General features: G+C 46.6%; 1 protein-coding gene across 1 annotated transcript in view; it reads left to right on the forward strand.

Moving 5' to 3' along the window:
- The first annotated feature begins 1,092 nt into the window (after nucleotides 1-1,092).
- Nucleotides 1,093-23,125, forward strand: part of LOC124010656 (short transient receptor potential channel 7-like) — a 56,580-nt gene continuing 34,547 nt past the window's right edge. Inside the window, exons 1-4 of the mRNA XM_046323323.1 lie at nucleotides 1,093-1,845; nucleotides 10,727-10,909; nucleotides 17,032-17,196; nucleotides 19,315-19,535. Of these exons, the coding sequence (XP_046179279.1) occupies nucleotides 1,093-1,845; nucleotides 10,727-10,909; nucleotides 17,032-17,196; nucleotides 19,315-19,535 (1,322 nt within the window). The remainder of the gene's footprint in view (nucleotides 1,846-10,726; nucleotides 10,910-17,031; nucleotides 17,197-19,314; nucleotides 19,536-23,125) is intronic.

Raw genomic sequence — 23,125 nt, forward strand, 5'->3', positions numbered from 1 at the left:
TTGGTGATGTGGACACCAAGGAACTTGAAGCTCTCAACCAACCCCGTCGATGGGAATGGGGGCGTGCTCGTTCCTCCTTTTCCTGCAGTCCACAATCTCCTTTGTCTTGATCACGTTGAGGGAGAGGTTGTTGTTCTGGCACCACACGGCCAGGTCTCTGACCTCCTCCCTATAGGCTGTCTCATCGTTGTTGGTGATCAGGCCTAACACTGTTGTGTCATCGACAAACTTTAATGACGGTGTTGGAGTCGTGCCTGACCATGTAGTCATGAGGGAACAGGGAGTACAGGAGGGGACTGAGCACGCACCCCTGAGGGGCCCCTGTGTTGAGGATCAGCGTGGCGGATGTGTTGTTATCTACCCTTACCACCTGGGGGCGGCCTGTCAGGAAGTCCAGGATCTTTTTCTCACTGCCTTCACTGCCTCAGTTTGGTTTCCAGTTGAGGTTATTTTTAAACGTTAGTAATGGGTCTAGTTCCCTGAGATATGGATCTTCTCTGGAAAATCATTATTTTTGTCTCAGGGCCCTGATCTGGCCCAGGATCTAGCAGGTCCAGGCTCTGCTGTCGGCCATGTGCTATGGGTGACAGCAGTCTCTCTCTTTCTCTTTCTCTCTCTTGCTCTCTCTCTCTCTGTCTTTCTCTCTCTCTGTCTTTCTCTCTCTCTCTGTCTTTCTCTCTCTGTCTTTCTCTTGCTATCTCTCTCTCTCTCTGTCTTGCTCTCTCTCTCTCTCTGTCTTTCTCTTGCTCTCTCTCTCTCTGTCTTGCTCTCTCTCTCTCTCTGTCTTTCTCTTGCTCTCTCTCTCTCTGTCTTGCTCTCTCTCTCTCTCTCTCTCTCTCTCTCTCTCTCTCTCTCTCTCTCTCTCTCTCTCTCTCTCTCTCTCTCTCTCTCTCTCTCTCTCTCTCTCTCTCTCTCTCCCTTTAAACTTTAATAATAATGAAATTGTGAAAAATATGAACCTTCCACCCATGAGGCTTTTGGTTATTGACAGCAGGAAAGGGATACCCCTTGCTTAACCATTTCTTCTATCTCTCTCTCTCTCTCTCTCTCGCCCTCCCTCCCTCTTCCTCCCCCTTCTCTAGAGTGGAAGCCATGCATCGGAGACACACCACAGTGCGGGAGAAGGGGCGTCGCCAAGCCGTGCGAGGACCCGCCTACATGTTTAACGAGCGTGGCTCGGCCCTGACACCCGAGGAAGAGGGTTTCCTTGATGCCGCCGAGTACGGCAACATCCCAGTGGTCCGCAAGATGCTGGAGGAGTCCAAGACCCTTAACTTCAACTGTGTGGACTACATGGGCCAGAATGCATTGCAGCTGGCGGTGGGAAACGAACACTTGGAAGTGACTGAGCTGTTGTTAAAGAAGGAGGGGCAAGCCAGAGTGGGTGACGGGCTCCTATTGGCTATATCTAAAGGCTATGTGCGTATTGTGGAAGCCATATTAGGGAACCCGGCATTTAGCCAGGGGCTGCGGCTCACTCTGAGTCCCCTTGAACAGGAGCTACGGGATGACGATTTTTACGCTTACGACGAAGATGGGACTCGGTTTTCTCACGACGTCACCCCTATCATCCTAGCAGCACACTGTCAGGAATATGAGATTGTACATATCCTGCTCACCAAGGGGGCCCGCATTGAGAGGCCTCATGACTACTTCTGTAAGTGCAATGAGTGTGCAGAGAAGCAGAGGAGGGACTCATTCAGCCACTCCCGCTCCAGGATGAACGCTTATAAAGGGCTGGCCAGTGCTGCCTACCTGTCCCTGTCTAGTGAGGATCCTGTATTCACCTCGCTGGAGCTCAGCAACGAACTGGCCAGACTGGCTAACATAGAGACTGAGTTTAAGGTGAGTTTAACAGGCCAGGCTGGCTAACATAGAGACTGAGTTTAAGGTGAGTTTAACAGACCAGACTGGCTAACATAGAGACTGAGTTTAAGGTGAGTTTAACAGGCCAGACTGGCTAACATAGAGACTGACTTTAAGGTGAGTTTAACAGGCCAGACTGGCTAACATAGAGGCTGAGTTTAAGGTGAGTTTAACAGGCCAGACTGGCTAACATAGAGACTGAGTTTAAGGTGAGTTTAACAGGCCAGACTGGCTAACATAGAGACTGAGTTTAAGGTGAGTTTAACAGGCCAGACTGGCTAACATAGAGACTGAGTTTAAGGTGAGTTTAACAGGCCAGACTGGCTAACTTAGAGACTAAGTTTAAGGTGAGAGATGATGGAACACAAAACAAAGACAACACACACACTAGAGACCGAGTTTCAGGAGAGAGATCAGAACACTTCAAATCAAATCAAAGTTTATTTTTCACGTGCGCCGAATACAACAAGTAGACCTTACAGTGAAATGTTTACTTACAGGCTCTAACTAACAGTGCAAAAAATGTATTAGTTGAACAAAAGGTAAGTAAAGAAATAAAACAACAGTAAAAAGACAGGCTATATACAGTAGCGAGGCAATAACAGTAGCGAGGCTACATACAGACACCGGTTAATCAGGCTGATTGAGGTAGTATGTACATGTAGATATGGTTAAAGTGACTATGCCTATATGATGAACAGAGAGTAGCAGTAGCGTAAAGAGGGGTTGGCAGGTGGTGGGACACAATGCAGATAGCCCGGTTAGCCATTTGATTACCTGTTCAGGAGTCTTATGGCTTGGGGGTAAAAACTGTTGAGAAGCCTTTTTGTCCTAGACTTGGCACCCCAGTACTGCTTGCCATGCGGTCGCAGAGAGAACAGTCTATGACTGGGGTGGCTGGGGTCTTTGACAATCTTCAGGGCCTTCCTCTGACACCACCTGGTGTAGAGGTCCTGGATGGCAGACAGCTTAGCACCAGTAATGTATTGGGCTGTATGTACTACCCTCTGTAGTGCCTTGCGGTCGGAGGCCGAGCAATTGCCATACCAAGCAGTGATGCAACCAGTCATGCTCTCGATGTTCCAGCTGTAGAACTTTTTGAGGATCTCAGGACCCATGCTAAATCTTTTTAGTTTCCTGAGGGGGAATAGGCTTTGTTTGCCCTCTTTACGAATGTCTTGGTGTGTTGGACCATTCTAGTTTGTTGTTGATGTGGACACCATACACCACACACACAACAATGGGACTCTCCAGAACTGATTTGAAGTCACACAATAATCAGCGGTATGCTTTGATACTCTCTAAGGTGTGTAGGAACACAGAGAGAGAGAGAGAGAGAGAGAGAGAGAGAGAGAGAGAGAGAGAGAGAGAGAGAGAGAGAGAGAGAGAGAGAGAGAGAGAGAGAGAGAGAGAGAGAGAGAGAGAGGGAGAGGGAGAGAGAGAGAGAGCCAGTGGGATTTTCTGCTCCATCATCTGCTGTAATGATTGATGTTCTCTGCTAGGAGTCTTTGGCTCAGGACTGAGGCTGGTTTGCTTTTCTGACTCACTACTTCTACACACACACACATGCATGCAGAAACATACGCCAGGTGCATTCAGAAAGTATTCAGACCCCTTTTCCCACATTTTGTTACGTTACATCCTTATTCTAAAATGGATTAAATAAAAATATTATCCTGATCATTCTACACACAATACCCCATAATGACAAAGTAAAAACAGGTTAAAAATAAAAATGTAGAATAATTTTAGAATAAGGCTGTCACATAACAAAATGTGGATAAAGTCAAGGGGTCTGAATACTTTCCCAAGGCACTGTATACACTCATACTGTACACACGTTAACATGTTAACAGCACACAATTGGGTCTTGAGTTTCATGCTGCAGTGTGGGATATACAGCCACAAGGACGGGAACATGATTTAAGCCCAGAAGCTATGGGAGGGAGGTGAGGCAGAGTTGAATATTTTGGCATTGGGGGGGTCAGGTAAAGGGAAGAGAAGGGTGCAGTCCAGACGGGTGCTTGGGTCGGCATTTGTCGTGACTAGAGCTGTCTGTCTGTCTGCTTCCCAGAACTGTAAATGAGAAATAGTCTCCTGGGGGACGTAGTTCTATTACGCTCCATCTCTCTCATTACACATTCATTATAACCTGTTTCGCTCTCTCTCCTCCCTCTCCCTCTCCAATCTTCTCTCTCCCTCTCACTCTAACCTCCCTCTCCCATCTTCTCTCACTCTAACCTCCCTCTCATCCCCCTTCTCTCTCCCTCTCATTCTAACCTCCCTCTCACTCTAACCTCCCTCTCTCCCTCTCAATCTCTCCTCCCTCTCATCCTCCATCTCTCTCCCTCTCACTCTCTCCTCCCTCTCATCCTCCATCTCTCTCCCTCTCACTCTCTCCTCCCTCTCATCCTCCATCTCTCTCCATCTCTCTCCCTCTCACTCTCTCCTCCCTCTCATCCTCCATCTCTCTCCCTCTCACTCTCTCCTCCCTCTCATCCTCCATCTCTCTCCATCTCTCTCCCTCTCACTCTCTCCTCCCTCTCATCCTCCATCTCTCTCCGTCTCACTCTCTCCTCCCTCTCGTCCTCCATCTCTCTCCATCTCTCTCCCTCTCACTCTCTCCTCCCTCTCATCCTCCATCTCTCTCCATCTCTCTCCCTCTCACTCTCTCCTCCCTCTCATCCTCCATCTCTCTCCATCTCTCTCCCTCTCACTCTCTCCTCCCTCTCATCCTCCATCTCTCTCCCTCTCACTCTCCTCCCTCCAATCCTCCATCTCTCTCCCTCTCACTCTCTCCTCCCTCTCATCCTCCATCTCTCTCCATCTCTCTCCCTCTCCCTCTCTCCTCCCTCTCATCCTCCATCTCCCTCCCTCTCACTCTAACCTCCCTCTCATCCTCCATCTCTCTCCATCTCTCTCCCTCTCACTCTCTCCTCCCTCTCACTCTAACCTCCCTCTATCTTTCCCTCTCTCTAACCTCTATTTCAATGAAAGGAAGGACATTATGAATCTAACAGGTGTTGTTGCCACCAGTGATGTCATTGCCCTCTGCAGTGTTTGTGTGCAGTATCAGCCCTGTTTTTATTTAACTAGGCAAGTCAGTTAAGAACAAATTCTTATTTTCAATGACGGCCTAAGAACAGTGGGTTAACTGCCTACTTCAGGGGCAGAACGCCAGATTTGTACCTTGTCAGCTCAGGGCTCGAACTTGCAACCTTTCGGTTACTAGTCCAACACTCTAACCACAAGGCTATGCTGTTGTCCCGGGTGATGTTGACAAGGTGTCATGTATTGTCCAAGTGGGTTAAGGTATAGGGACAACACACAATGTGGTCCTAATGTTAGCGATAGGGATTGTAGCAGACAATGTGTCTATGGTAGAGATAAGACTAGGGTTATAATGTTAGATGTGTGTTCCTTTTGATGCTGTGAATTTGATGCAGATCATTTGTAACAAGTCCCACATTCATCTTACATTAGTTTGGCGTTGTCTGTCCCCCGACCGGCTAGACAGGTCCATCGCTCTCCTGTAGTGCCCCTGGACAGGACAGACAGACAGATACACACACACACACACAGACACACACACACACACACACACACACACACACACACACACACACACACACACACACACACACACACACACACACACACACACACACACACACACACACACACACACACACACACACACACACACACACACACACACACACACACACACACACACACACACACACACACATGCATACACACACACACATGCATACACACACTCAGTATCAATGAATCAGAATCACCTTAATTCACACATACATGATCAATGTTTCAATTGTTTCAAGGCTTAAAAATCCTCTTTAACCTGGCTCCTCCCCTTCATCAGAATCCAAGTCACCTTAATTCACCAATTATATTTCCACATACTGAGAGTTTTACTTGGTGATATGGTGCTGCTAGTGATAGACAACATACTGAGAGTTTTACTTGGTGATATGGTGCTGCTAGTGATAGACAACACACTGAGAGTTTTACTTGGTGATATGGTGCTGATATAGCAGTGAATTTTAGACACAGATTAAACCACAAAGACCAGGGAGGTTTTCCAATGCCTCACAAAGAAGGGCACCTATTGGTAGATGGGTCAAAAAACAAAAAACAGATGTTGAATATCCTTTTGAGCATGGTAAAGATATTAATTACCTCAATACAATACACCCAGTCACTACAAAGATACAGGCATCCTTCGTAACTCAGTTGCCAGAGAGGAAGGACACTTCTCAGGGATTTCACCATGAAGCCAATGGTCACTTTAAAACAGTTACAGAGTTTAACGGCTGTGATAGGAGGACACCGAGATGGATCACCAACATAGTAGTTACTCCACAATTCGAACCTAAATTATAGAGTGAAAAAAAGAAAGCCTATACTCAATAAAAAATATTAAAAAATATGCATTTCAGTCTCTGTCGACATTTTGACTGGTCCTGGAGGCATTGGTTGGCATATTTAGTATGTTTTCGTGCAAATGAAATACACTGATGGATTCTTTGTTGTGTGCATGTCCACACGCATGGGGGTGAGTGCATGTCCACACGCATGGGGGTGAGTGCATGTCCACACGCATGGGGGTGAGTGCATGTCCACACGCATGGGGGTGAGTGCTTGTCCACACGCATGGGGGTGAGTGCATGTCCACACGCATGGGGGTGAGTGCATGTCCACACGCATGGGGGTGAGTGCATGTCCACATGCATGGGGGTGAGTGCATGTCCACACGCATGGGGGTGAGTGCATGTCCACACGCATGGGGGTGAGTGCATGTCCACACGCATGGGGGTGAGTGCATGTGCATGTCCACACGCATGGGGGTGAGTGCATGTGCATGTCCACACGCATGGGGGTGAGTGCATGTGCATGTCCACACGCATGGGGGTGAGTGCATGTGCATGTCCACACGCATGGGGGTGAGTGCATGTGCATGTCCACACGCATGGGGTTGAGTGCATGTGTCAAGCTTGAATTTGTGGGTGTGTGGTTCTTTGTTTATGAGTGTTTATGTGTGTGTTAGCATATCTGAGGGACCTCAAGCACTGGCCTGCAGAGCTCTGTGGGGTTCAAGGGAGCACATAAGGAGGCGGGAGTATTGAAGGATGGAAGAAGGAGCAATGGGTGAATGGATGAACGAGGCAGAGAAATATAAGAATGAGATGGGATGAGATACAGGAAGAGATATTTGTGGTTTAAAGAGGGAGAGGGAGTGTTTGGAATATAAATCAAAATGTTTATGTGAAAGAGAGATGGCACAATATGAAGGGATGGGAGAGAAGGAGAGGGGGAGTGTGATGTCAGAGCAGAAAGCTGTGAAATTGTCTCCAGAGCTGCACCTGGTTTTCCAACAGCTAGTCAAGTCATTATACAAACACTAGCTGGACAGGAACATTGTACCACTCTCATCTCTCTCTTCTCTCCCTCTACAGGAACATTCTACCACTCTCACCTCTCTCTTCTCTCCCTCTACAGGAACATTCTACCACTCTCATCTCTCTCTTCTCTACAGGAACATTCTACCACTCTCATCTCTCTCTTCTCTACAGGAACATTCTACGACTCATCTCTCTCTTTGCTCCCTCTACAGGAACATTCTACCACTCTCATCTCCCTCTACAGGAACATTCTACCACTCATCTCTCTCTTCTTTCCCTCTACAGGAACATTCTACCACTCATCTGTCTTCTCTCCCTCTACAGGAACATTCTACCACTCATCTCTCTCATCTCTCTCTCTACAGGAACATTCTACCACTCATCTCTCTCTTCTCTCCCTCTACAGGAACATTCTACCACTCATCTCTCTCTTCTCTCCCTCTACAGGAACATTGTACCACTCTCATCTCTCTCTTCTCTCCCTCTACAGGAACATTCTACCACTCTCACCTCTCTCCCTCTGCAGGAATATTCTACCACTCTCATCTCTCTCTTCTCTCCCTGTACAGGAATATTCTACCACTCTCATCTCCCTCTACAGGAACATTGTACCACTCTCATCTCTCTCTTCTCTCCCTCTACAGGAACATTCTACCACTCATCTCTCTCTTCTCTCCCTCTACAGGAACATTCTACCACTCATCTCTCTCTTCTCTCCCTGTACAGGAATATTCTACCACTCTCATCTCCCTCTACAGGAACATTGTACCACTCTCATCTCTCTCTTCTCTCCCTCTACAGGAACATTCTACCACTCATCTCTCTCTTCTCTCCCTACACAGGAACATTCTACCACTCATCTCTCGCTTCTCCTTATCTTCTGCACCTTTAAGGGGGGGGGGGCTGAAATTCCTGATTTAGCCTGGGTTTCAATTTTCCTCATTAGGAAATGCGACTGAGAGAAATATTTGAGTCTTGGAGGTGTGCTTTGAAGTGCGTGTCTCTTGTGTGTGTGTTGTAACGAGGGAAGTGTTTGTACTTTCACTATGCCAAAATGGAAACCCAAATAGTCACTCCCCCATCTAGAAACAGTCTAACCAGGTCTTGTTTCTGGAAGTAGCCTAGGCTAGCTAGGAAGCTAGTCAACTTTTTCCCCCAATTAGTTTCAGTCAGCCATGGGTGACCGTGGCAAAGTTGGTAATACTTTGGATAGCGTATCTATGGGGATAGTTAGGGATCATCAATAAATTGCACAGTGTAAATGGAACAATATTTTCATGTTGCACATCTTTTAGTTATCTTATTAAATGCTTTCAATATTTGTAGATTAATTTTTACAATTTAGAGTTGTTTAGAGGTTTTTAAGTCATTGAAATGTTCTTGACGTTTTAAGCTATTGACATTTAAAAATATTGTTGCATGTACATTGTGTCATTTACTGATGGTCCCTTACTATCCCCACATATGGATATCAGAGGTCAAACCAAATTGACCATGGGTAATATGATTGGGTCGTGTGCAGCTGCACTCCAAATGAATGATTACTTTGGTGCTGCGAGCTGTGGGAAGGATTGAAATGAACCCAACACAAGGAAAGCTCAGTACCTTTCATTATGTGACATACAATCTTTTCCAAATGGTCTTGCAGATCTCACTTTTGGAGAAGTCTGACTTTATGACCAAAATTATCCCATTAACTCTAAGGTCGATGTCCGCACCCCGCGGAAATATTATAAACATAATAAAAATTACGCATAAAAATCTGTCAGTTTAAACTAGAGATATCTGTTGTTTTGCATTGTATCGGTGAAAGGTGACCAAGCCAGAGTGGTCTACTCTACCGGAGCGTCCGAACTGTTTGGCCTACAAATTATTATGACCTCTCACTAACACGATGGTGTGTGTTCTCTATGACCCCCACAAGCATCTTGGGACTTGTCTGAAGTTGGTACAGCTGATCTGCCAACTTCTGTCTGTAGCGTCTGAGCAGTTTGGGCTACACACTACTATGACCCATCTGTGTAAAGGTGAGACACTCATGAACACTTACATGTGGGTTTTACTCTAGGGCGCTCACAGGCCTCAGAAGACTGATCAGAAGGTCCCCCGGTAGCAGTTGAACAAATAACTGGAGTATATATGGACACTGGTTAGTTCCAAAGATAAGGGGTTAACACATGTCCCAAAAAAATAACACATTTTTCCTGATCTTTGTTATGTTTCTCAGATAAACGACAGACACTCAAAACAAACTTCCTTTGTATTTTGGGGGGACTATCTGTTGTTGCATGTAGTGAATCTGTTAGTCAATGCGTTTGTATGGGCAAATAGGAAGGCCAAAAATAATGTTTCATCAAATGTTTTTTCTCTATTTTTTTTAACACATCAAATAGCTAAATGATTGTTAGTTTGACCTTCTTAAAACAATTCCATATAACTTAGTAGAACCCCCCCCCCCCCAATATTGATTCCACATAGACTGTTTTCTATCAGAGAAGTTGTTTATATCTTTCAGTTGCTCTTTAATAGCCTCCAGTATTTATGCTGCAGTAGTTTATGTGTCGGGGGGCTAGGGTCAGTCTGTTATATCTGGAGTATTTCTCCTGTCTTATCTGGTGTCCTGTGTGAATTTAAGTAGGTTCTCTCTAATTCTCTCTTTCTTTTTTTTTCTTTCTTTCTTTCTTTCTTTCTTTCTTTCTTTCTTTCTTTCTTTCTTTCTTTCTCTCGGAGGACCTGAGCCCTAGGACCATGCCTCAGGACTACCTGGCATGATGACTCCTTGCTGGCCCAAGGCCACCTGGCCATGCTGCTGCTCCAGTTTCAACTGTTCTGCCTGCGGCTATGGAACCCTGACCTGTTCACCAGACGTGCTACCTGTCTGTCCCAGACCTGCTATTTTCAACTCTCTAGAGACAGCAGGAGTGGTAGAGATACTCTTAATGATCGGCTATGAAAAGCCAACTGACATTTACTCCTGAGGTGCTGACTTTCTGCACCCTCGACAACTACTGTGATTATTATTATTTGACCACGCTGGTCATTTATGAACATTTGAACATCTTGGCCATGTTCTGTTATAATCTACACCCAGCACAGCCAGAAGAGGACTGGTCACCCCTCATAGCCTTGTTCCTCTAGGTTTCTTCTTAGGTTTCGGCCATTTCTAGGGAGTTTTTCCGCGCGACCGTGCTTCTACACCTGCATTGCTTGCTATGTGGGGTTTTAGGCTGGGTTTCTGTACAGCACTTTGATATATCAGCTGATGTAAGAAGGGCTATATAAATAAATTTGATTCATATCTCTTTCCTTCTCTCTCCCCTTTTCTCTCCTCTCTTTCCATCCTTGCTATTTTCATGTGTCCCTTTCTCGGCCACAATCTCTATCCTCCCACCATTCAACCTCCCCCTCACTTCCTTTCTCTCTCTCAATAGAATGACTACAGGAAGTTGTCCATGCAGTGTAAGGACTTTGTCGTGGGGGTGTTGGACCAGTGCAGAGACACAGAGGAGGTGGAGGCCATCTTGAACGGTGACGTGGACAATGCCCCGCCCAGTGAAAACAACCGGCCCTGCCTCGAACGCGTCAAACTGGCCATTAAATATGAGGTCAAAAAGGTGAGAAACCCTAACCAGGACTGCAACCTGACTGCATTGCTTGACACTGTTGTAAATGACTAACATTACATTTTGTTTTAGTTTACATGCCAGTATGTATATGAGAGCATCAGTGGTGTAAAAAGTACCCAATTTTCATACTTGAGTAAAAGTAAAGATACCAAAAAATATATACTTAAGTATCAAAAGTAAAAGTACAAGAATAAATAATTTCAAATTCCTTATATTAAGCAAACCAGATGGCCATATTTTCGATTTTTTTAATTAACAGATTGCCACAGCCAAGCTCCAACACTCAGATATCATTTACAAGCGAAGCATGTGTTTAGTGAGTCCATCTGTTACGATCGTCGTAGTGAGCAAAACAAGGGCGCAGCGTGATGGAAGATCCACATCTTTATTACGGTGAATCTTTAAACAAAAACAATAAACCAATAACAAAACGTGAAAGTAGTGGTGCACATGCACAAACACAAAACAATATCCCGCAAACACAGGTGGGAAAAATAGTTACCAGCTGCCTCTAATTGGGAACCATACAAAACACCAACATAGAAAATTTAAACTAGAACACCCCCTAGTCACGCCCTGACCTACTACACCATAGAGAACCAAGGGCTCTCTATGGTCAGGGCGTGACAGTACCCCCCCCAAAGGTGCGGACTCCGGCCACAAAACCTGAAACCAAATGGGGGGTTAGAGGGGGTGACTAGTGTCTAGTGTCGGTGGCGGCTCCGGTGCAGGTCGTAGCACCCCCCCCAGACCCCGGATCTGACCATGGCGCCGGGCTGAATGCCGTGCCTGGACTAGGCACCGGAGCAGAGGAGGGCTCCGCCCCTGGAGGTGGGTTGGACGCCGTGCCTGGACTGGGCACCGGCGCAGAGGGCTCTGGCCCTGGAGCTGGGTTGGACGCTGTGCCTGGAAGGCTCCAGCCATGGAGCTGGGCTGGCCGCCGTGTCTGGACTGGGCACCGGCGCAGAGGAAGGCACAGGCCTTGGAGCGGGACTGGACGCCGTGCTTGGACTGTGCATCAGCGTAGAGGAAGGCTCCGGCCTTGGAGCTGGCACCGGAAATACCGGGCTGGGGTGAGGCACTGGAGGCCTGGTGCGTGGAGATGGCACAGGTGGCACAGGACTGGTGACACGCACTTCAGGTCGGATGCCGTGCAGAACACACCTACATAACATTTCTCTCATCTCTCTCCCTCCCAACTTCTCCATCGCCTCCCTGACGGTCTCTGACTCTTCAGGGTGAGTACGGGGAGCTGGCACAGATGGCACCAGACTGAGGACCCACTCTTCCAATCTCCACTGTTCCGCTGACCACCCCTAATGCCCCCCCCCAAAAAAAAATATTGAGGTTTCTGTGGCCGCGGTCCCCGACATCGTCGTGTGCCTTCCACCTTCCTTGGTGTCTCCTTCCAAGGAAGGGTCTCACAACCTCCCATAATTTCTTCCCAGGTCCAAAACTCCTTTACCTCCGTCACACGCTGCATGGTCATTGCTTGGTGGGATATTCTGTCACACTCGTGATTAAAGATGGACCAAGGTGCAGCGTGATGGAAGTTCCACATTTTTAATACGGTGAAACTTTAAACAATAAACCAATAACGAAACGTGAAAGTAGTGGTGCACATGCACAAACACAAAACAAAATCCCACAAACACAGGTGGGAAAATGGCTACCTAAATATGATGCCCAAATAGAGGCAACGATTTTCCAGCTGCCTCTAATTGGGAACCATACGAAACATCAACATAGAACACTTAAACTAGAACACCCCCTAGTCACGCCCTGACCTACTACACCATAGAGAACCAAGGGCTCTCTATGGTCAGGGCGTGACACCATCAAATCAGAGATAGTAGGGATGACCAGGGATGTACTTTGTGCTTGAATTGGACCATTTTCCTGTCCTGCCAAGCATTCAAAAAGTAATGAGTACCTTTGTATCACGTTTCAGGAGAAGAACCAGATGCAGACAGTGTCAAAGTAACAAAAGTGTAATACTAGAACAGGGGGCAGGCAAAACGACAGGTCAAGGGCAGGCAGAGGTCAGTAATCCAGATGAGAGTCCATAAAGAACAGAACTGCAGGCAGTCTCAGGGTCAGGGCAGGCAGAGGTCAATAATCTAGGGTGGTGTGACAAGGTACAGAATGGCAGATAGGCTCAGGGTCAGGGCAGGCAGAAATGCTCAAAAACAGGAAAACTAGAAAACAGGAACTATAACAAGATAGGTGCAAGGGGAAAACCGCTGGTAGGCTTGACGAACAAAACAAACTGGCAACAGACAAACAGAGAACACAGGTGTAAATACACTGGGGATAATAGGGAAGATGGACAACATCTGGAGGATTTGGATTTAGGTTCAATCTAGACAATTCAGGGAGAGCATTGGATCAGTGATACAGCACACACATCTTGTGTGTGTGTGTGTGTGTGTGTGTGTGTGTGTGTGTGTGTGTGTGTGTGTGTGTGTGTGTGTGTGTGTGTGTGTGTGTGTGTGTGTGTGTGTGTGTGTGTGTGTGTGTGTGTGTGTGTGTGTGTGTGTGTGTGTGTGTGTGTGTGTGTGTGTGTGAGTGAGTGAGTGAGTCCCAAGGCCTGGTAGCGTTTGTAAATATCAGACTATCAAGCCTGTCTCAGTGATTATCCCTCTCATACCAGAAGTGGTTCAGCTAAATGTCAAACCACATCAACTCTCCCTTCATTACCCGGGACTCACAGAGACTGACACACACAAACACACACTCATACATACACAGTTCAACAATAAACGTATGCATGTTTATCTGACCTTATGGTTGATCATCCTATATTGAAACATCATGAGACATTAGTACCATCAGGGCTCATATCATCTAAGCCATAATAATGTATACTCCAGCCTGTTTGGAAGCATCCAGGGACACAGAGTGTAGTGTATGGGCTGTTTTCCCAAAGCAGGGGAGCGTGGCCCAGAAGTGTGTTAATCAACCTGCCAGACTGGCTCCGGATACTAGTGTGTAAACTGAGGGACACAGACACACACAAACACACACACACGTATACATACACACACTTAGAGGGTGTCTCAGGGAGAGTTGGGATATGCAAAAAAACACATTTCCAAATCACAGATATTATTATATTATGCACAATTGTGCATGTGTTAAACAGGACAAATATAGGCACCCACAAAATGATGAACTATTATTAGTCATTACAGACGGAGAATAGCTGACAGGAACAACAGAGCCATTTAAAGTGCTTTCCTATGGTGCACTGCTTGAAGAGTTACAATGATTTTACAAGTTGGAATTTGCCAGCAAATGTTTGTGATTTGTATCCAACTTGACTGCAGGGAACTGACTGAACCTTTATTCTTGGCTTGTTTATTGCTCAATCAAATCGAATTGTATTAGTCACATGTGCCGAATATAACAGTGAAATGCTTACTTACGAGTCGCTAACCAACAGTGGAGTTAACAAAAATAACAAGTCATTAAAGCCGCAGTAAAATAACAACAGCAAGACTATATACAAGGGGATACCTGTACAGTGTCAATGTGCAGGGGCACCGGTTAGTTGAGGTAAAATGTACGTGTCGGTAGAGTTATTAAAGTGACTATGTATAGATGATAACAACAGAGAGTAGCAGCGGTCTAAAAGAGGGGGGTGGGGGGTGAGGTAAATAGTCTGGGTGGCCATTTGATTAGGTGTTCAGGCCATTTGATTAGGTGTTCAGGCCATTTGATTAGGTGTTCAGGCCATTTGATTAGGTGTTCAGGCCATTTGATTAGGTGTTCAGGCCATTTGATTAGGTGTTCAGGCCATTTGATTAGGTGTTCAGGCCATTTGATTAGGTGTTCAGGCCATTTGATTAGGTGTTCTCTGCTACAACTTGCTATGCGGTAGCAGAGAGAATAGTCTATGACTAGAGTGACTGGAGTCTTTGACCATTTTTAGGGCCTTCCTCTGATACCAGCTGGTATAGAGGTCCTGGATGGCAGGAAGCTTGGCCCCAGTGATGTACTGGGCTGTACGCATTACCCTCCATAGTGCCTTGCGGTTGGAGGCCGAGCAGTTGCCATACCAGGCAGTGATGCAACCAGTCAGGATTCTCTCGATGGTGCAGCTGTTGAACCTTTTGAGGAACTGAGGATCCATGCCAAACCGTTTCAGTCTCCTGAGGGGGAATAGGTTTTTGTCGTGCCATCTTCACAACTGGCTTGGTGTGCTTGGACCATGTTAGTTTGTTGGTGATGTTGACACCAAGGAACTTGAAGCTCTCAACCAGCTCCACTACAGCCCAGTCGATGAGAATGTGGGCGTGCTTGGTCTTCTTTTTCCTGCAGTCCACAATCATCTCCTTTGTCTGGATCACGTTGCGGGAGAAGTTGTTGTCATGGCACCACACAGCCAGGTCTCTGACCTCCTCCCTAAAGACTGTCTCGTCGTTGTCGGTGATCAGGCCTACCACTGTTGTGGCATAAGCAAAATTAATGATGGTGTGCCTGGCCGTGTAGTCATGAGTGAACAGGGAGTACAGGAGGGGACTAAGCACGCACCCCTGAGGAGCCGCCGTGTTGAGGATCAGCGTGGTGGATGTGTTGTTACCTACCCTTATCACCTGGGGGCTGCCCAACAGGAAGACTAAGATCCAGTTGCAGAAGGAGGTGTTTAGTCCCAGGATCCTTAGCTTATTGATGAGCTTTGATGGCACTGTGGTATTGAACGCTGAAATGTAGTCAATGAATAGCGTTCTCACATAGGTGTTCCTTTTGTCCACGTGGGAAAGGGCAGTGTGGAGTGCAATAGAGATTCATCATCTGTCGATGTGTTTTGGCGGTATGCAAATTGGAGTAGGTCTAGGGATTCCCGGATAATGGTGTTGATGTGAGCCATGACCAGACTTTTCAAAGCACTTCATGGCTACAGACGTGAGTGGTATGGGTTGGTAGTCATTTAGGCAGGTTACCTTAATGTTCTTGGGCACAGGGACTGTGGTGGTCTGCTTAAAACATGTTGGTATGACAGACTCGGACACGGAGAGGTTTAATTGTCAGTGAAGTTTGAAAATGCCAATTGGTCAGCGCATAATCGCAGTACACGTCCTAGTTATCCGTCTGGCCCTGCGGCCTTGTGAATGTTGACTTGTTTAAAGGTCTTCTCACATTGGCTGTGGAGGGCGTGATCACACAGTTTTCCGGAACAGCTGGTGCTCTCATGCATGTTTCAGTGTTATTTGCCTCGAGACAAGAATAGAAGTAGTTTAGCTCATCTGGTAGGCTTGTCACTGGGCAGCTCTCAGCTGTGCTTCGCTTTGTAGTCTGTAATGGTTTTCAAGCCCTGTCATATCCGACGAGCTTCAGAGCCGGTCTACAACGATTCGATCTTAGTCCTGTAGTGACACTTTTCCTGTTTGATGGTTTGTCGGAGGGCATAGCGGGATTTCTTATAAGCTTCTGGGTTAGGGTCCCGCTCCTTGAAAGCGGCAGCTCTAGCCTTTAGCTCAGTGCAGATGTTGCCTGTAATCTATAGCTTCTGCTGTAGCTATATGACTGTAGTTTTATGTATAATTATTTTATACAGTTCATGGCCCACACTTCCTGTCAGCAGGAGCAAGAAATTTGTGCTTTGCTAATATACCATAGCCGTCTTTATGTAAGTGTGGGACGGACAGTCTCTCTCTCTCTCTCTCTCTCTCTCTCTCTCTCTCTCTCTCTCTCTCTCTCTCTCTCTCTCTCTCTCTCTCTCTCTCTCTCTCTCTCTACCAAACTGCAGCGTGTCGATTGCAATTCATGTTTATTTAAACAAACGTAAACACGACTAAACACAAACACTACAAAAAACAATAAACGAAACGAAAACAGCCTATACTTGTGTCAACTAACATCAAACAAGGACATCAAGACACTCAGGACAATCACAATCCCAAATACATACACACCAAAACCCCAAGACAAAACACACCACAAAACACACCACAATACAAAAACTCCATGCCACACCCTGGCCTGACCCAATACATGAAGACAAACACAAACTACTTAGACCAGGGCGTGACACTCTCTCTCTCTCTCTCTCTCTGTTTTTAAATTATATTTAGTGTTTTTCCATCTCTCACTCTCTCTGTCTGTAGTTTGTGGCCCATCCTAACTGCCAGCAGCAGCTGCTGACTATCTGGTATGAGAACCTGTCAGGTCTGAGGCAGCAGTCCATCGGAGTCAAGTGTTGGACCGTTCTGGGGGTCAGCTTGGGACTGCCCTTCCTGGCTCTCGCCTACTGGATCATGCCCTGCAGCAAGGTATTGAATGTATGCAGACGTATGCAGACGCACCTACAGTATACACACACACACCTTCGTGCTTGAGTACACACACAGACAAGGTGTGTGGGGGGGGGGTGTTGTGTGTGTGTGTGTGTGTGTGTGTGTGTGTGTGTGTGTGTGTGTGTGTGTGTGTGTGTGTGTGTGTGTGTGTGTGTGTGTGTGTGTGTGTGTGTGTGTGTGTGTGTGTGTGTGTGTGTGTGTGTGTGTGTGTGTGTTTGACACCTGGCGCGTGGGAGCAGTAATACCCTTGTGGGGGTTCTAGGGGCTGTTGTCAGTAAGATGATTTCTAACCAATGGAAGACAGACAGTTAGAGAGGCAACTCCTCCTATAGCAGGAGGAAGACACTGTAAATATCACACTAATCTTAACCTCCACTGGCAGGTCCCTCCCAGCATCCTCTCTGACACTGGCACAGCCTCTGAAGAGACAGAAAGAGAAAGGAAAGGACATAAAAAGAGCAAGCCAAGGGGAATTAAGTGGGTAGGGAGAGGAACGGTGACAGGAGAGTGGAGAAGGATGCATAAGAGTGAGTGAGCGAGAGAGAGAGGAGAGGAAATGGACAGAGACTAAGGGGAAAGGAGGGAGGGAGGGAGAGAGGGAGAGATGGAGAGAGGGAGAGAGAGAAATGGACAGAGACTAAGGGGAAAGATGGGAGACTGAGGGAGTCTTAATAGGACCATATCAGGGTCCAGTCACCCCTTTTACTGCTGCTAACACCTACTGAGAGAGACACAGGCAGCCAAGACCCCTCTACACTGAGAAGTACAGCAGGATCTCTCCCTACCGCAATCTGCTGAGAATCCAAATATTTTCTCCCTATATTGTGCACTACGTTTGGTCAAAAGTAGTCCAATACATTATAGGAATATGGTGCAGTTTGGGACGTAGCTAGTTCCTGTTCAGAGTAAACAGATGGGAAAGACACACATCTGATTGATTTGGTTAAGATGGCAATGTGGCGGCAGGTAGTCTAGCACTTAGAGCTTTGGATCAGTTACAGAAAGGCAGCTGGTTCGAATCCCACACATCTGCCGATGTGCCCTTGAGCAAGACACTTACACCTAATTGCGCCTGTAAGTCGCTCTGGATAAGAGTGTGTGCTATATGACTGATGTAAATGTGGTGATCAACACCCTTGATGTACTGTTGGTTGATGTGGGACACGCACACAGCACAATGGCTGTGTGTTAAATGAACAAGCTTGCATGTTAATATTTACAAATACATGTGCCTGTGATTTTGAGTGCATAGTTTTGAATGTTCAGTGTGTCGATCTGCATCCCTCTGAAGCAGAACTGTGTTTGTGTTGGTGTACCACTATCTGATTCTCTATTTCTGAATAGTAGAACACACAACCAGATTCATATTTCACACACACTGTCTTATTTAGTGTTTTCTCTTCAGACTTTGATTTCTGGACAAGGGCCACTAGAGGGTCAATAAAATATGTTCTGTTAGCTACCCTCCAATGGAGAAATGTTCTATTCAGTTGACAGGAGTATTGAGTCTGACTCCAATTCTGACTTAGCTGATCCCTAAGTCTGACTTAACCGAATATGTTTTGTTTTTCAGCCTCAGGTTAGAGAACATAGTCCACACTAGTTCCACTAAGTCAGTTTATTATGACACCTCCTGACAGTGATACTGTTTCTTTGCAATATCATGTACACATTTAACATGGATTTATTACATTTAAGCAATAAGGCACCTCTACGTTTTGTGGTATATGGCTAATATATCACGACTAAGGGATGTATATTGGCCATATACCACAATCCCCTGAGGTTCCTTGTTGCTGTTATAAACTTGTTACAAACATAATGACAGCAGTAAAAATACATGTTTTGTCATACCTGTGGTATATGTTCTGATATACCACAGCCGTCAGCCAATCAGCATTCAGGGCTTATAATTACATTTGAACCATTTAGTAAACGCTTTTCTCCAGAGGGACTTACGCTTAGTGCATTCATCTTAAGATAGCGAGGCAAGACATCCACATCACAGTCATAGTAAGTAGACATTCTCCTAGATAAAGCAGCTATGAGCTAAGTGTAAAGAAAGGCTGGATTTGTTGACCCCGTTTGTTTTAGTTGGGTCAGATCCTGAGAAGTCCTTTCATGAAGTTTGTGGCCCACGCCGTGTCCTTCACCATCTTCCTGGGCCTACTGGTCATCAATGCCTCAGACCGCTTTGAGGGGGTCAAGAACCTGCCCAACGAGACCATCACTGACCACCCTCGTCAGGTGTTCCGGGTCAAGACCACTCAGTTCTCCTGGACGGAGATGCTGATCATGAAGTGGGTGCTGGGTGAGTAGGGGAGAGGGAGAGAAGGGGATAGAGGTAAGAGGGGAGGAAATGAGGGAGGTAAGAGGAGGAATGTGAGGGAATGGATTAAGAGAGAAAGAAGGAAAGGATGGTGGATGGAGAGAAAGAAATAGGAAAAGAGAAAGAAAGAGAGTGGTACCCACAAACATAAGATCAATCATTACAAAAAATCCCCTGGTTTCTCCCTCTCTTCTTTCTCTCTCCCCCCTCTCTCTCTCACTCTCTCTCAATTAAATGTACATTTATTCCATTTAAATTTAAGGGCTTTTATTGCCATGGAAAACATATGTTTACATTGCCAAAGCAAGTGAAATAGATAATGCACAAATGTGAAACGGAAAAACAACTGAAACCGTGAACGTTACACTCACAAAGTTCCAAAATAATAAAGACATTTCAAATGTCATATTATGTCTATATATATGTAATGGTGTGCAAATAGTTCAAGTACAAAAGGGAAAATAAATCAACATAAATATAGGTTGTATTTACAATGGTGTTTGTTCTTCACTAGTTGCCCTTTTCTTGTGGAAACAGGTCACAAATCTTCCTGCTGTGATGGCACACTGTGGAAGTTCACCCAATAGATATGGGAGTTAATCAAAATGGGATCTGTTTTCAAATTCTTTGTGGGTCTGTGTAATCTGAGGGAAATATGTGTCACTAATATGGTCATACATTTGGCAGGAGGTTAGGAAGTGCAGCTCAGTTTCCACCTCAGTGGGCAGTGTGCACATAGCCTGTCTTCTTGTCACACCCTGTTCTGTTTACCTGTCCTTGTGCTGTCCTTGTGCTGTCTTTGTGCTTGTTTCCACCCCCTCAAAGACTCAAACCATTTGCCTCCTGTGTCTGCATCTGGGTTTCACCTTGTGCTCTTATACTTGAGAGCCATGTTGAGAGCCATGTCTGCCTACGGCGGCCTTTCTCAGTAGTAAGGCTACGCTCACTGAGTCTGTACATAGTCAAAGATTTCCTTAAGTTTGGGTCAGTCACAGTGGTCAGGTATTCTGCCACTGTGTGCTCTCTGTTTAGGGCCAAATAGCATTCTGGTTTGCTAGGTTTTTTTCTCAATTTATTCCAATGTGTCAAGTAATAATTTTTTTCTCATAATTTGGTTGGGTCTTATTGTGCAGCTGTCCTGGGGCTCTGTGGGGTCTGTTTGTGTTTGTAAACAGAGGCCCAGGATCAGCTTGCTTGGGGGGCTCTTCTCCAGGTTCATTTCTCTGTAGGTGATGGATTTGTTGTGGAAGGTTTGGGAATTGCTTCCTTTCATGTGGTTGAAGAATTGAACGTCTCTTTTCTGGATGTTGATAATTAGCGTATCGCCCTAATTCTGCTCTGCATGAATTATTTGGTGTTCTACGTTGTACACTTAGGATATTTTTGCAGAATTCTACATGCCGAGTCTCAATTTGGTGTTTGTCCCATTTAGTGAATTCTTGGTTGGTGAGCAGACCCCAGCCCTCACAACCATAAAGGGCAATGGGTTCTATAACTGATTCAAGTATTTTTTTCCAGATCCTAATTGGTATGTCAAATGTTATGTTTTCTTTTTGATGGCATAGAAGGCCCTTATTGCCTTGTCTCTCAGCTCATTCATGTCACGAATATTACCGAAGGTGACTCCCCTTCTTGTTCAGGTGGCGCTCGGCGGTCGTCGTCGCCGGTCTACTAGCTATCGCCGATCCGTTGTTCTGTGTTCGTTTAGTTTTGTCTAATTGGTAGCACCTGTTTCTAGTTTGGTTGTTAGGATAGGGTTATATATAGTCTGTTTAGCCCGCTTCTGTTTCGTGCGGGCTTGTTCGTCTGTTTTGTTGTTTGAGTGTATTTTTTGTTGGCATTTGGGTTTCACGCTATCCGTTTATATTTCTGTTCATTTGTGTTTCCACTTTTGTACATGTTATGTTTCCGGGACATTAAAGCGTGTTGTTTTTCCCACATCTTTTGCTCTCTGCGCCTGACTCCACACCTCTTCACCCATTTACCGTAACAGAAGCCCGCACCTTGATATGGAGTCAGCAGGAGCAGCGACCACTCCTCTTCCCACTATGGAGGAGAGAGTCCATCATCACACATCCATCCTCCATCGCCTAGGATCAGCGATGGATCAGATGATGGAGAGGATGGATCGTTGGGAGAGGAATGGTTTCCCTACTACCCCACCGACCCTCCCACCAGCAACTCTACCATCTCCCCCATCTGGATCCGGTGCCAGCGCTCTGCACATGACGCCTCCGAGGAATAACGATGGAGCAGCGACAGGGTGCCAGGGATTCCTGCTGCAATTAGACCTCTACCTGGCCACCGTTCGACCGGCCCCCTCGGAGGAGGAGAGAGTAGGGGTCCTCATCACCTGCCTGACCGGTAGAGCCCTGGAGTGGGCTAATGCGGTCTGGAACGGGCCCGACTCGGCGAAAGACAACTACCCGGAGTTCATCCGCCGTTTCAGGGCCGTGTTCGATCACCCTCCAGAGGGTCGTGCGGCGGGTGAGAGATTGTTCCATCTGAGACAGGGGACGAGGAGCGCGCCGGACTTCGCGCTGGAGTTCCGGACCTTGGCTGCGGGAGCAGGGTGGAACGACAGGGCCCTGATAGACCATTACAGGTGTAGCCTGAGAGAGGACGTCCGTAGGGAGCTGGCCTGTCGGGATACTACATTTGGCCTGGATGGACTGATAGACCTGTCGATCCGGTTGGACCATCTGCTAGCTGCTCGTGGACATTCTGAAAGGGTACTGTCAGTTCCACCTCCTGATCCTCCTGCCCCTATCCCGATGGAGCTAGGAGGTACCGCGTCAAGGGAGATCGGAGGAGGAATCTCCTCCTGTACCAGTTGTGGTCGGAGAGGGCACACGTCTGGTCGGTGCTGGAGGAATTCATCTGGGAATCATGAGGGCAGGCAGAACACTCATCGGTCACCCCAGGTGAGTAAGCACCACACTCTCCCAGAGTTTCCTGTTGGTCACATGTTCCTATTAATTTGTTTCCTATGTCATGCAGGTGAAAGAGGACCCAAAAGCGACTTAACAGAAACAGAGTTTATTCAAGTCCAAACAGGGAATAACAGAAATCCTCTAGTCTGTAGAGGGGAATAACAGGAGAAGCGGCCACAGACTGCAGGTCGCTTCGGGTAGGCGCAGGCCGTAGCTGACAGAGACACCTGCTCACACGCAGCATCTGATGAAGGCAAAAACACGACAGGACAGGGCGATACACAATCACAGCACGGTGAATTCTAAACAAGGAACCGACAGGACAGGAACGGAACACAAAGGAATAAATAGGGACTCCAATCAGGGGAAAGGATCGGGAACAGGTGTGGGAAGACTAAATGATGATTAGGGGAATAGGAACAGCTGGGAGCAGGAACGGAACGATAGAGAGAAGAGAGAGCGAGAGAGTGAGAGAGGGAGGGGGAGAGAGAGGGATAGAAAGAGGGAAAGAACCTAATAAGACCAGCAGAGGGAAACGAATAGAATGGGGAGCACAGGGACAAGACATGATAAAAAATGACAAACATGACAGTACCCCCCCACTCACCGAGCGCCTCCTGGCGCACTCGAGGAGGAATCCTGG

Source organism: Oncorhynchus gorbuscha, linkage group LG23 (assembly GCF_021184085.1).
Source record: "Oncorhynchus gorbuscha isolate QuinsamMale2020 ecotype Even-year linkage group LG23, OgorEven_v1.0, whole genome shotgun sequence".
NCBI classification, from domain to species: domain Eukaryota; kingdom Metazoa; phylum Chordata; class Actinopteri; order Salmoniformes; family Salmonidae; genus Oncorhynchus; species Oncorhynchus gorbuscha.